This window comes from Oratosquilla oratoria, chromosome 31 (assembly GCF_046742065.1).
Source record: "Oratosquilla oratoria isolate Oo_2021 chromosome 31, ASM4674206v1, whole genome shotgun sequence".
Classification (NCBI taxonomy): Eukaryota; Metazoa; Arthropoda; class Malacostraca; order Stomatopoda; family Squillidae; genus Oratosquilla; species Oratosquilla oratoria.
The window spans coordinates 20588951-20601450 of record NC_134807.1 but is presented as its reverse complement, the minus strand read 5'-3'; the positions used below and the strand labels follow the sequence as shown (position 1 = coordinate 20601450).

At 44.7% G+C, this 12500-nt stretch overlaps 1 protein-coding gene across 2 annotated transcripts in view; it reads right to left on the bottom strand.

Annotated features, from left to right (window-relative positions):
* Ent2 (Equilibrative nucleoside transporter 2) overlaps positions 1 to 12500 on the bottom strand; it is a 1314811-nt gene that overhangs the window by 674082 nt on the left and 628229 nt on the right. For both annotated transcript variants that reach the window (XM_076213392.1, XM_076213393.1), the window contains exon 4: positions 5578 to 6233. In XM_076213392.1, coding sequence (XP_076069507.1) covers positions 5578 to 6175 — 598 coding nt within the window. In that variant the 5' untranslated portion in view covers positions 6176 to 6233. The remainder of the gene's footprint in view (positions 1 to 5577; positions 6234 to 12500) is intronic.

Below are 12500 nucleotides of genomic sequence, written 5' to 3'. Positions count from 1 at the left end.
TGGACCAAAGAATCCGAGGGGATTGTTTATGGCATTATGATGACAGCCTTCGCGCTCATAACCTAATATTTTTCATTTCTCTGTTGCAGATATTGACGGTGTGACAGTCTAATAATGTCATTGATGTGCGTTTGAAGCAGATATGCGTCACTGAATTCCTCCACGCACAAGTGGAACCAATCGATATTCACCGGTACTTGGTGAACGTTTACGGAGCCAAGAAAGTTGACGCCAGCACGGTTAAGAGATGGGTTGGGCGATTCCGGTGTGGCGACAGACGTGAGTGACAAACTGCGCTTCGGATGGCCATCATGCACAGGTCTTTGCTCATCGCTAGCGAAAGTGCATTGATATAATTGGGGGTGATTACGTGGAGAAATAAATTCTGAAAAGAAATGCCCGTTCGTTTTAATGATGCCAATCTCGTCTTTGTATCTCTTCAACTTTTTGAGTTACGAGTAAAAAAATTAGGTGGCATTACTTTCCTAGTATATAATTTACTTTTCTAGATATGTGGTACTTTGTGACGAAAAGAATAGTTCGTAAGTGAAACTGAATGAATGTAAAAGTGTCTACAACTTCCAGGGTCGTCATGACTACTCTTTGCTATAGATAAAGTATAATTATAAAAGCTATAAAGTAAATTACTCGAAAGAAATTCAAAAACATTCTCTTTTAATCAAGTTCAGAAAAATACGTTACTTATACAGAGGGCTATCATGTCATAACAAGTCTTTTAAGAACAAGATATCTATGTATCCACATTTATATATATATACATATATATACATTTATGAAAACATATCTAAATAGATGAATGCCAAGATAAATGGGTGAAAATGGGAAGACTTACAGAGACCAATTTGAAGGCATAAGCCAGCACCAATGACTTGAGAATACTTGGAAATATGAGAAGAAGAATTGCCCGAATCAAGAAAACCAACAGAAGCTGTGTTTACAGAACAGATAGCGCAAGCAGACTTCTGCTTCGACAAGACGCGTCGTCGGAACTCCTGCGAAGAAATTTTCGAATTGAGTTTTATTTGCGCCATCGTTACCGTGGTCGTGCAACGTTACCATCGACTGCCACTGTTATCGAACACCATCACTACAAGGCGGTGGTAGTGGTGATGGTAGTAATGGTTGTGGTGATGGTGGTAGTGATGCTGGAGGTGGTAATAGTGGTAGCGCAGGTGGTGGTGGTACTAGTGGTAGTGGTGGTAGAGATGTTGAAGGTGGTGGTAGTGATGCTGGAGGTGGTGGCAGTAATGATTGTTGTAATGGTGGTAGTGATGCTGCAGGTGGTAATAATGGTAATAATGGTAGTGGTAGTGCAGGTGGTGGTGGTAGTGATGCTGGAGGTGGTGGTAAATATGCTGGAGTTGGTGGTAGTAATGGTCGTAGTGCAGGTGGTGGTGGTAGCGATGGTAGTAGTGGTACTGGTGCTGGAGGTGGTGGTGGTAATGATAATGGTGGTAGTGGTGGTTCTGGTGGTGGTAGTGATGCTGGAGGTGGTGGTATATAAAAATATTCTATTCAAAAGACGGGCAACTTTGGGCCTAAATCTTATCTCAATCGATAGAAAGGGAGGGAGGGAGAGGGAGAGGGAGAGAGAGAGAGAGAGAGAGAGAGAGAGAGAGAGAGAGAGAGAGAGAGAGAGAGAGAGAGTGAGAGAGAGAGAGAGAGAGAAGGGGGAGAGAGAGGGAAAAAAGAGGTAGCGAGAGAGAGAACTAGAGATGTAGAGAGAGAGAGAAGGGGGAAAGAGTGAGGGACAAAAAGAGAGCCAGCGAGAGAGAGAGAGAACTAGAGAGGTAGAGAGACAGAGAGAGAGAGAGAGAGAGAGGTAGCGAGAGAGTGTGTGTGTGTGTGTGTGTGTGTGTGTGTGTGTGAGAGAGAGAGAGAGAGAGAGAGAGAGAGAGAGAGAGAGAGAGAGAGAGAGAGAGAGAGAGAGAGAGAGAGAGAGAGAGAGAGAGAGAGAGAGAGAGAGAGAGAGATATGCCTGCCTTTGAGATTCCGTGCCGAAATCTGGGGCAACGTTTCCCCGGGTTCCCTAGACTAACACAGGGATGGGTTCATATAATTGATATGCAAACGGTCTAACAACGGGGCCGCAACTGTTACTCGCAAATATTCACAAACGCTCGGTATCTCTCATGGGGCCATCAGAAGGGGGGAGGCGTCCAAACTGCGCAAACTAGGTACAGGAACTGCACAAACCAGGCAAAGGAACTGCGCAAACCGTGTACTGGAATTGCGCAAACCTTGGGTTGGAACTGTGCAAACCTTGTCTTGGAACTGTGCAAACTTTGGGTTGGAATTGTGCAAACTTTGAGTTGGAACTGCGCAAACCAAGAAAGGGAATTGCCCAAACCTTGGGTTGGAACTGCAAAAACCTTGGGATGGAACTGGGCAAACCTTGGGTTGGAATTGTGCTAATTTGGGGTTGGATTGTGCAAATTTTGAGTTGGAACTGCGCAAACCAGGCAAAAGAACTGCGCAAACCTTGTATTGGAACTACGCAAACCTTTGGTTGGAAATGCGCAAACCTTGGGTTGGAATTGCGCAAAACTGGGTTTATAACTGTGCAAACCTTGTGTTGGAACTGTGCAAACTTAGGGTTAGAACTGCGCAAACCAGGCAAAGGAATTGCGCAAACCTTGTACTGGAACTGCGCAAACCTTGGGTTGGTAATGCACAACCCAGGTATCTGATCGGTGCAAAGCAGGTGTTTACAGTGTGCAAACTAAGTGTTTAAACTGCGCAAACCAGGCATCTAAACAGCGCAAGGCAGGCATCCAAACTGCGCAAAGCAAGCGTCACAATTGCGCAAACTGTCTAAACTGCGCAAACTCGGCGAGCAAACAAAGCAGTGTCTGCACTGCGCCATCTGGGTACCACAACTGGGCAAACAAGGCTTCCAAACTGCGCAAGCCAGGCACCCAAAACTCACGATGCGTCATGCAATAAATACAAGGAAGTAAATTCCCCCAAAGCTCTAATATGCCTGGCATCGTTGTTGATAGCTTACTGACTCCAGACTTGGCCACAAGATGGCATGAGGGTAGAGTTGTCCATTTGTCTGAGTTTTATGCAACACCGTGTGACCACATGGGCAATCCGTATCTACAACTTCAGCAATCCACACGCTGATGTGACCGTAATTTAAACATAAATAACAAGAAATAACAGAAATAACAAATATAACAAAATAACAGAACATAACAAATAATAACTAACATTCTAATACGATACTGGTGTCTGTGGTGATTGATTTGATAATGATAAATAACTGCAACGAATAAGGACAACGTAAAAGAATCATGAAAACGAAAAGAACGATCTACTGAATTCGATAAAAATACAAATTTTATCATCCTCGTTTCCGGTGGAAAAAATATGTGGTGAAGCACAACAAAAGAGAACCAAATAATCCTTTGATACCTCCCTTGCAATATCGAATTGGCAAAATGTGCACAAAGCCCAGTTTACGACATCTGGCAAAAATAGCAAAAACAATTTTCGTAAATGGCCACCTTTATTAAAATCAATTATTTCCCAGCGTCCGGTGGTGGTGGTCCCTCGCAGCAGCCAGGTGGGGGCTCAGGGTGGCTGCAAGTGGCTGCAGTTGGCTGTGGGAGGGCTTTGGCGGTGTGGGTTGCAGCCGGCAGTGACTAATGAACCTCGACGCATGGCATATTTGAACCACACCATTATTAACACCACCACCAAACGACTCCATTCAGTCTCCAGGCAGACCCATAGAGTTTGGATCAAACGAGAGATGCTCTCCAAGTCAGAATTAGCCAAATAAAATCGGCTGACTGGCGTTCACTTCAAGGACATCTAAACAGCACCGCATAAGCCACTGGGGGTGTGCAAGGGACGTGAAAGGAAGATATCTACAAGGGAGAGGTCGCTGCCACGCGAGATAGCGCATAGAAGGGCGACCCAAGGCGAGTGGTGGTGGTGGTAGGTGGTGGTGGTAGGTGGTAGTGGTATAGGTGGTGGTAGCTGTGGCAGTGGCTGTGACGGGGATTGTGGTGGTGGTGGTGGTGGTTATGGTGTTATGAGGGGAAATACTTGGGGTGAGAACAGAGAGCAAATAAAGCCGATGGTGGAGGAAGAGGAAGAGGAGGAGAAGAAGGAGCAAGAGTAGGAGGAGGAGGAAGAAGAGAATGAAATGGAAGAAGAGTAGGAGGAGGAGGGGAGGAGGAGGGGAGGAGGAGGAGGAGGAGGAGGAGGAGGAGGAGGAAGAGGAGGAGAGGAGGAGGAGGAGGAGGAGGGGAGGAGGAGGGGAGGAGGAGGAGGGGGAGGAGGAAGAGGAGGAGGAGGAGGAGGAGGAGGAGGAGGAAGAGGAGGAGTAGGAAGGGGAGAGGGTAAAGATAGGAAGGAAAAATAAGGGAAAGGAAAAGTGAAGGATTCACATTATAGCAAAGAAGTACGAGATGAAGACAACAAATATCACATTAAAGGAGGAGGTGAGAGAAAAAGTGATTAAGGAAAAGAAGAAGACAATTACGTTCAAAAGTCTGGAAATAAAGGAAAAGTGAAGAGACAAAAGAGGGGAAAGGGGAAAGAGGACTAAGAGGATACAGAAGAAGAGAAGAAAACGGCAGAGCGTGAAAAGAGGAGAGGGGAAACAAATGCGTTTGCAGAGAGAGAGAGAGAGAGAGAGAGAGAGAGAGAGAGAGAGAGAGAGAGAGAGAGAGAGAGAGAGAGAGAGAGAGAGAGAGAGAGAGAGAGAGAGAGACTGCTTTACCGAGAGCAACTGAATAATAAATCTAAAGAGGGGTTAGTCTAAAGAAAAAATGGATGGGTGACTACACAACAAAAAGAAAAAAAAAAATAAAGTCGGACAGACTGAGGAGCGGGAAGAGTAAATATACAGAAGGGGAGAAAGAGGGAGAGGAAGGAGGGAGAGACAAAGGGAGGGACGGAAGGAGGGAGGGAGGAAGAGGAGGCAGTACAGTTGCGACGATGCATACAAATCCTTCACAGTATTTCTTCTGGTGAATACAAATTATCTTAATAAATTGCAAAGTCCGGCTCCAAAGGCTGAGACTCCAGTCTGTCGTGACTCTTTGACATCAGTAATGACGTCATTAACAATGACGTCATAACTTAAGTGACGTCACACATGTCCGATTACTTTGATTACGTCGAGACGCGTTTTAATGGCCGACTTCAAAAGCCATGATGCCCTCAATGATGACGTCACATTCAATTATGTCATCGATGGCGTCAATGCTGACGTCATCACCCATTATGACGTCATCGGTGACTTCAAGTATGACGTCACAACGCCAGGTCTTAGCCTAAGCGCAAACTGAGACGCAGGCGACAGAGGCGACACAGCACGGAGCAAAGGCAGACTTTCTGTTGCTGAATTGAAGTACAGTTTTGAGCTTTTCTCTCACTTGGAATTCTTCTAGATGCACTCCAGTTCAGCAACAGGAAGCCTGCTTTTGCTCTGTGTCCCCTACGTCGCCTGTGTCCCCTGTGTCGCCTGCGTTACCTGTGTCACCTGCGTCTCAGTTTGCGCTCAGGCTAAGGGTGTGATAAAAGGGATACACTTACCTTTGGCGTGGGTTGTCCCGTTGTGAAGGGCGGTGGTTCCATAAGCGGATTGCCGGTCGTCCCTCGGTAGGAGAGCCTGGTTTTCCGGATACCGGTAATTCTCGTATCCGCGGATGGAACCGCCTTCCCGGTACCCGGACCCGCTGCCGTCCGTGCCATAGCCATCCCGGTATTCGGACTCGAGCGCTGGCCGGAACCCGCCCCGGTAGTCGTAATGGTAGTCCTCAGCATTGCGGTACCTGGGCCTGGAGGGGACGTGATTACTGGCGCGGTCGCCATGTCGGTATGGCCGGGGCTGTGTGGCGAAATTCGGGGCGACCTGGCTGCTTCCCCCGTGGTGGTAGGGCGCCAGCGGTGTCACGAAGTCCGGAGGAACTCCTTTGGAGCTCCCGTAGGGGATGTCATCCCTCCGACTCTTGTGGATGTAGTCGGACCCTGTGGAGTATCCTCGCGTGTGGGTCTGGTAACTGTGGTGCTTCTCGCGCGTGGGCACCGCCGTCGGGTAGTTATGGTAGTTCGGGTGGTAGTCCTGAGGACGGTAGGGGCGATGGAGAGGGTCGTCCTCAGGGTAGCTGCTGCTGTCGCTGTAGACACTCATGGCGGAGGGCGGAGGGGCCTTGGCCTCAAGGTAAGGTCGTCATCTCTCCTCCCAGCGTCTGGAAATAAAAAAATAAATAAAAAAGAATTAACTCGAAACCCTGAGGAACTCATTGCATAACATCTTACTATATTTCCAAACCCAACTCTCCCCTCCTCCCTCTCCATACCCAAGCGCCCGTTCTTGTGAAGGGTGCAACTTTAATTATTGCCACTGAAGCTCTCCATCGGGTTTTCCATCTATGCCATATAGGACCTATTTTCCAGTGTGTCCTTGATCAACCCTATGTTTAGCGCTAGCATCCAATGTGGTAACCTACAAGAATTGCCAACCCCAGCACTTCCTGTTTGTTTGCTAACCCCAGCACTCTTTGTTCGACTCGAAGTTCGACTGAGCGGACATCGAGCAGTCTGTAACCTGCGCGGCTCCTAGACGGAGTTCACGCAGATCATTGTTAGTTAATATAAGCTATTTTAGTACACATGGGGTTTTATTTACCCTTAATTCTTACACCACCTCCGGAGTCTTGCCTCAGGTAAGCACAAAGAAAGATTCTAAAGAACTCAAAAGAGAAAATCAGAATTCTCACGGGGCAAAAATCATCCAGTAGGAGGACTCGAACCCGCAAACCACAGAATGCGACTCCACTGTGATAGTGAAGCATGGTGGAGAGGAACTTCATTGCTTGACTGTACAGAGCTCAATGTGTTACAACAGATTCGCTTCATACAATTCCGGATTCGAGCTTCTATGACATTATTACAAGCTGTGCCATTACGTCATCTCTATCAGATTTCTCTGACGTCATCCAAATCAGCTGTTCTCTGACGTCAGAATGGAGGAGACTGGAAAAAACCATAAGGCCTACACTAGGCACTTCCATGTTCTGTACTATCTGTCATCCCTATTCATGACGTTATCTAATCTTTTCTTATAACAACCAATTGCTTCAACTCTCATTAAATGGTTACAAAATTAGTTAAATCGAAAAAGTGACACAAATGCATCATTATATAACGAATTAGTAATCAAAGATACCGTAACACAATTGTGTTTAGTAGGACAATGCTGCGTCGAAAGCGGCAAAGAAGAGATTTGAGGCAGACACCAAAAATCTCTCTTTTACAGACTCCATGGCTCCGAAGAAGAGAAAAGAAAAAGAAAAATATATTTAGAAAAGGAAAGAGAAAAAAGAAAAAGGAAATAAAAAGGAAAAATATAATAAAAGAAAGCAAAACGAAAGAAAAAAATGCACGGTTCATCCCGTGACCTCAAAAACAAAAAACCCGATAATCAATCATGCAGGGCTTACGAGGGGGGAGGGGGGAGAACTTAAAAAAAAAAAAAAAAAAGTCTCACTCACTGTCAAGGAAGAACCTGGTCCTCGACTTTAATAAGATAGGCACCACACACGTGCGCACACACACACACACACGCGCGCGCACACACACACACACACATACAAACAGAGGCAGTGATTGAGGTGCGCCCTCGCATACACACACACACACACACACACACACACACACACACACACACACGCACACACACACCTCGTGACTCTATAGTTAGAATTCTCGCCTGTCACTACGGCGGTCCGGGTTCGAATTCCGCCCAGTGCTGAAATAATTTCAGTATCGCTGCGCTGCGGGGTGTTACTCCAACTCTCGTGGGCGGGGAGTTGGGTGTGTGTGCGTGTAAGGTCAGAGTATTACCCATAGATCGGTCATACGAGCTCAGAGCTTGCTTTCATCCGGGTCCAACACGTGATCCAAGGCCATGGTGGTGAATCACTCTCTCTCTCTCTCTCTCTCTCTCTCTCTCTCTCTCTCTCTCTCTCTCTCTCTCTCACACACACACACACACACACACACACACACACACACACACCACATACAACAGTACTTGAAGTCTTCACGAAAGAAGACCAAATCCAGTCCCAAGAATCATTATTGAAATATTACAAAACCAAAGGAAGTAAGAGTCTTAGCTTACACGGAGATTGAGGATAATATCTTGACACTCGCCAGTGTGTAAGCCAGGATCGTAATTAGATTTTGCGGAAGATTTGCGAAAACTAATCAAACTTTATAAAGCGATTTCACCGAAGCCGGGGACTCCAAAACGGAAGTATCTTATAAGAATATAAGTCAGCAAAAAAAAAAAAAAAAAAAAAAAAAAGTTACAGAAAGGGCGCCACGGAGATGAATAAAATCACATGGCGGCAGTCGGAACATAAGGAAAAGTGCCACCAGGGACGGAAGGAGGTCATACGCCTTCAAGACAAAAAAAAAGTAAAAGAACAACAACAACAACAATAACAAAAATGAGAAGAAGAAGAAAAAGAAAAAGAAGAAAAAGAAGAAGAAGAAGAAGAAGATAAGAAGAAGAAGGAGAGGCACCCAAGGCTATTTCTGCTATACAGGGCAATTCAGTGATTTCTTCCTTAGGTAACTATTAAACTCTGCGTTCCAGTTTTGGTCTCCGTCCTATAGACTGGACATTAATTCACTAGAATTAGTACGGAGGAGAATGACCAATATGATACATGGGCTCAAAGATTTACCACACGAAGACAGACTTAGGCACCTTAACTTACACTCTGAAAAGACGAAGAGTGCGGGGTGATCAAATAGAGGTATTCAAATGGGTCAAAGGTTTTAACAAAGCAAGGTCATCATATTAAGGCAGCATGGTAGGACTCGTAGTAATGGGCTTGATTTGGACAAATTTAGGTTTAAGAAGGAAATAGGCAAGAACTGTTTTACCAACAGAGTAGTTAACGAATGGAATAAACTTATTAACCAGGTAGTGAGCGCTGAAATAATTGTTTGTTTTCAGAGAAGATTAGATAACTGGCAAGGGACATGGAACTGTCTAGTGTAGGCCTTATGGTGTCTTACAGTCTCTTCCATCCTTATGTTCTTATATTTTCCCACGAGGCGAAACAGATTACTCTGTCTAGAGACCCATGACAAATTGAAGTCATATTTCGCGGCGGGATCGACTTCAGGGGCAGTTTGGCTTCAGTCTTGCCCTTCGGGAAGAGGGGGGGAGGGGGAGAAGGGAAGGGAGCAGGGGGAGAAGGGGATGGAGCAGGGGGAGAAGGGGGAGGGAGAAGGGGAGAGAGCAAGGAGAGAAGGGGAAAAGGGAGAAGAAGAGGGAGTAGGGGGGAAGGGAGCAAGGGGAGAAGGGGAGGGAGCAGGGAGAGACGGGGAAGAATGGGGGAGAAGGGCAGGGAGAGACGGGGAAGAATGGGGGAGAAGGTTAGGGAGAAGGGGGAAGAATGGGGAAGAAGGAGAGGGAGCAGGGAGAGAAGGGAAGGGGGAGAAGGAAGAAGGGGAGAAGGAGGGAGCAGGGGAATAAGGGGGGAAAAAGAGAAGGGAGGAGAAGGGGCAGATGGGAGAGAAGAGGGGGAAGCTGGGAGAAGGAAGAGCAAAAGGGAGGGAAAGGTGGGGAGAAGGGAGGGGAGAAGGGGGAGATGGGGAGAAAGGAGGGGGAAGGAAGGTGAAGCGGGAGGAGGAAAAAGGAGGGAGAAGGGGGAGATGGTGGGTGGACATGGGGAACGGGGAGAAGGGGGGAGAAGGGGGAAGAAATGGGAAGGGGAAGAAGGGAGGGGGAGAAGGGGAGAGAGTAGGGGGAGAAAGGAGAAGGGGGGAAGGGAAAGGGAAGACTGGAGAAAGGGGTAGGGGGAGAAGGGGAGAAGGGGTGGAGAGATGAGGTGGGGAAAAGGGAGAAGAGAAGGGGAGAATGTGGAGGAGAAGGTGGGAAGGGGGAGTAGGGGGAAAAGAAGGAGGGGGAAGGGGTGGGGAGAAAGGAGTAGAAGGGAGGAGGGAAGGGGTAAAGGGAGAGTGGAGAAGGGAGAAGAGGGAAGAAGGGGGTAAAGGGGGAGATGGGGGAGAGAAGAAGGGGAGAATAGGGGGGGGCACTGTCCTATTCCCTTGCCCCTCCCTTCCCGTTCATTCCAGGCATGTGCTCCCAATCTTTCTTCCCTAAACAGTTCCCATTTGGTAGACGAGGCCATTTGCTCTGGAAGAACCATGATGGATTCTTATTTTTATTTCTATTTTTATCATTATTATTATTATTATTAACTATTAATATCATTATTATTATTATTATTACTAATCATTATTATTATTAATCATTTGTTGTTATTATTATTATTATTATTATTATTATTATTATTATTATTTTTAAATAGTTACAACACTCATGCTCACAACAAAAGTTGAGAGAAATCAGTCAATTTCCATATCCAAACCTTCCTCAACTCAGAGATGTACATCATCAATTCTATTCTGGTCAATGTTAGTAGATTATATTAAAAAAAATCTTAGAGATTTGGTGTCATGTTTTCACAAACAAAAGATAAGAATTTACCCCCTCGATCTTCTAACATAAGAATATACGAACAGAAGAGACTGCAATAGACCATAAGGCCTACACAAGATAGTTCCAAGCCTTTAACCACTTGTCATCCCTATACATAAAGTTATCAAACCTTTTAAAACAACCAATTGTTTCAGCGCTCACTACATGGTTACTAACGGTGATATTCTTTAAAAAATCTTTCCTTATATAAATCTTATATAAATCCTTGGAACGGAAAGAATTATATAAGGAAAGAATTTTCTTTAAGAATGCCACCGTAAGATTGTTACGGTGGTATTCTTAAAATAATCTTTTCTTATATAAATTTTATATAAATCCTTGGAATGGAAAGATTTATATAAGGAAAGAATTTTTTAAGAATACCACCGTAAGAATCTTATGGTAATATTCTTTAAAATATTTCCTCATAGAAATCTTATATAAATCCTTGGAAGGGAAAGATTTATATAAGGAAAGATTTTTTTTAAGAATACCACCGTAACGATGGTATTCTTGAAAAAATCTTTCTTTGTATAAATCTTCCCCTTCCAAGGATTTATATAAGATTTATATATATATATATATTTTAAGAATACCACCGTAAGTCTATTCCATTCGTTGACCACTCTATTTCCTTCTTAGACGTTCAGGAACTGATTTGATTAGATTAAAGGGAAACCGCTTCTTGATGGTCAAGAGAACGCGTTTGCAATGCAACAAGCAGGGCACCAAAGGCAAACCAGTTGCATGCAACTGCTGCAACAGCTGCAAATGAACCTGACTAATCGTATTCAGCTGCACGTGAACCGCTGTGCAGCTGGCGGGATCTGGCCTGTGCCGAGGTCTCTATCGTATATAAACAGAATAATATAAGAATGGGGGGACTGCAAGAGGCCATGAGGCCTACAATAGCCAGTTTCATGTACATTACCACCTATCATCTCCATCCATAAAATAATCTAACCTTTTCTTAAAACAACTGATAGTTTCAGCGCTCACTAGATGGTTACTAAGCCCATTCCATTCGTTAACCACTGTATTGGTAAACCAGTTCTTGACTATTACCTTCTTAAACCTAACTTTGTCCAATTTAGACACATTTCTACGAACTCTAACCTGGTGTCTTAATATGATGACCTTGCCTGAATCACCCTTGTTAAACCCATCGACATTGTAGATTTTTTTCTGGTTAAAGACACAAATTTTGTGCTTCTGAAAAGGCTTCATGCTTGGAGTCTCGATCAATTAAGAGCTCTTTCATGCCGGAGGCCACACTCTCAAATGCATTTAATCACTTGTTGTTAGCCTGAACAAAATGTATAAAGTACGCCACAGTATTGGGAGAATTGATCATGTGTATAAACAGGGAGACTTTAAAGGCAATTGTTTCATGCAAACATGTAAATGTATAATTACATATACATGTCAGGAAACACACACACAAACACACTCACGCACACGCACACACACACAGATGGCTTTTGTAGTGGTTAGCACCGAGATCTCGCAAAGTCACAGTCCCAAGATCAACTCCAATTCAGGTATTGTAACCTTCACTAATATTTCAAGCCGTTACTGTTCCCTGTGGGCAAGGGGATTATTTATATATATATATATATATATATATATATATATATATATATATATATATATATATATATATATATATATATATATATATATATACAGGTGTTCACATATTGCCCTATGGATGGATTCTCATACAGGGTCTGATCTCACGAGTTTAGCACGTGAACCAAGACCATATCACATTACATCCATACATGCGTGCACACACACACACACACACACACACACACACTAACACACTTATGCATGCGCGCGCGCGCGAGCAGGCACATAATCATGACACGTCTCGCCGTTGAAGGAAATCATATCTGACAGCTCAAAGCCCAATCTGCATTTACTCTGGAGATATACATTATACACT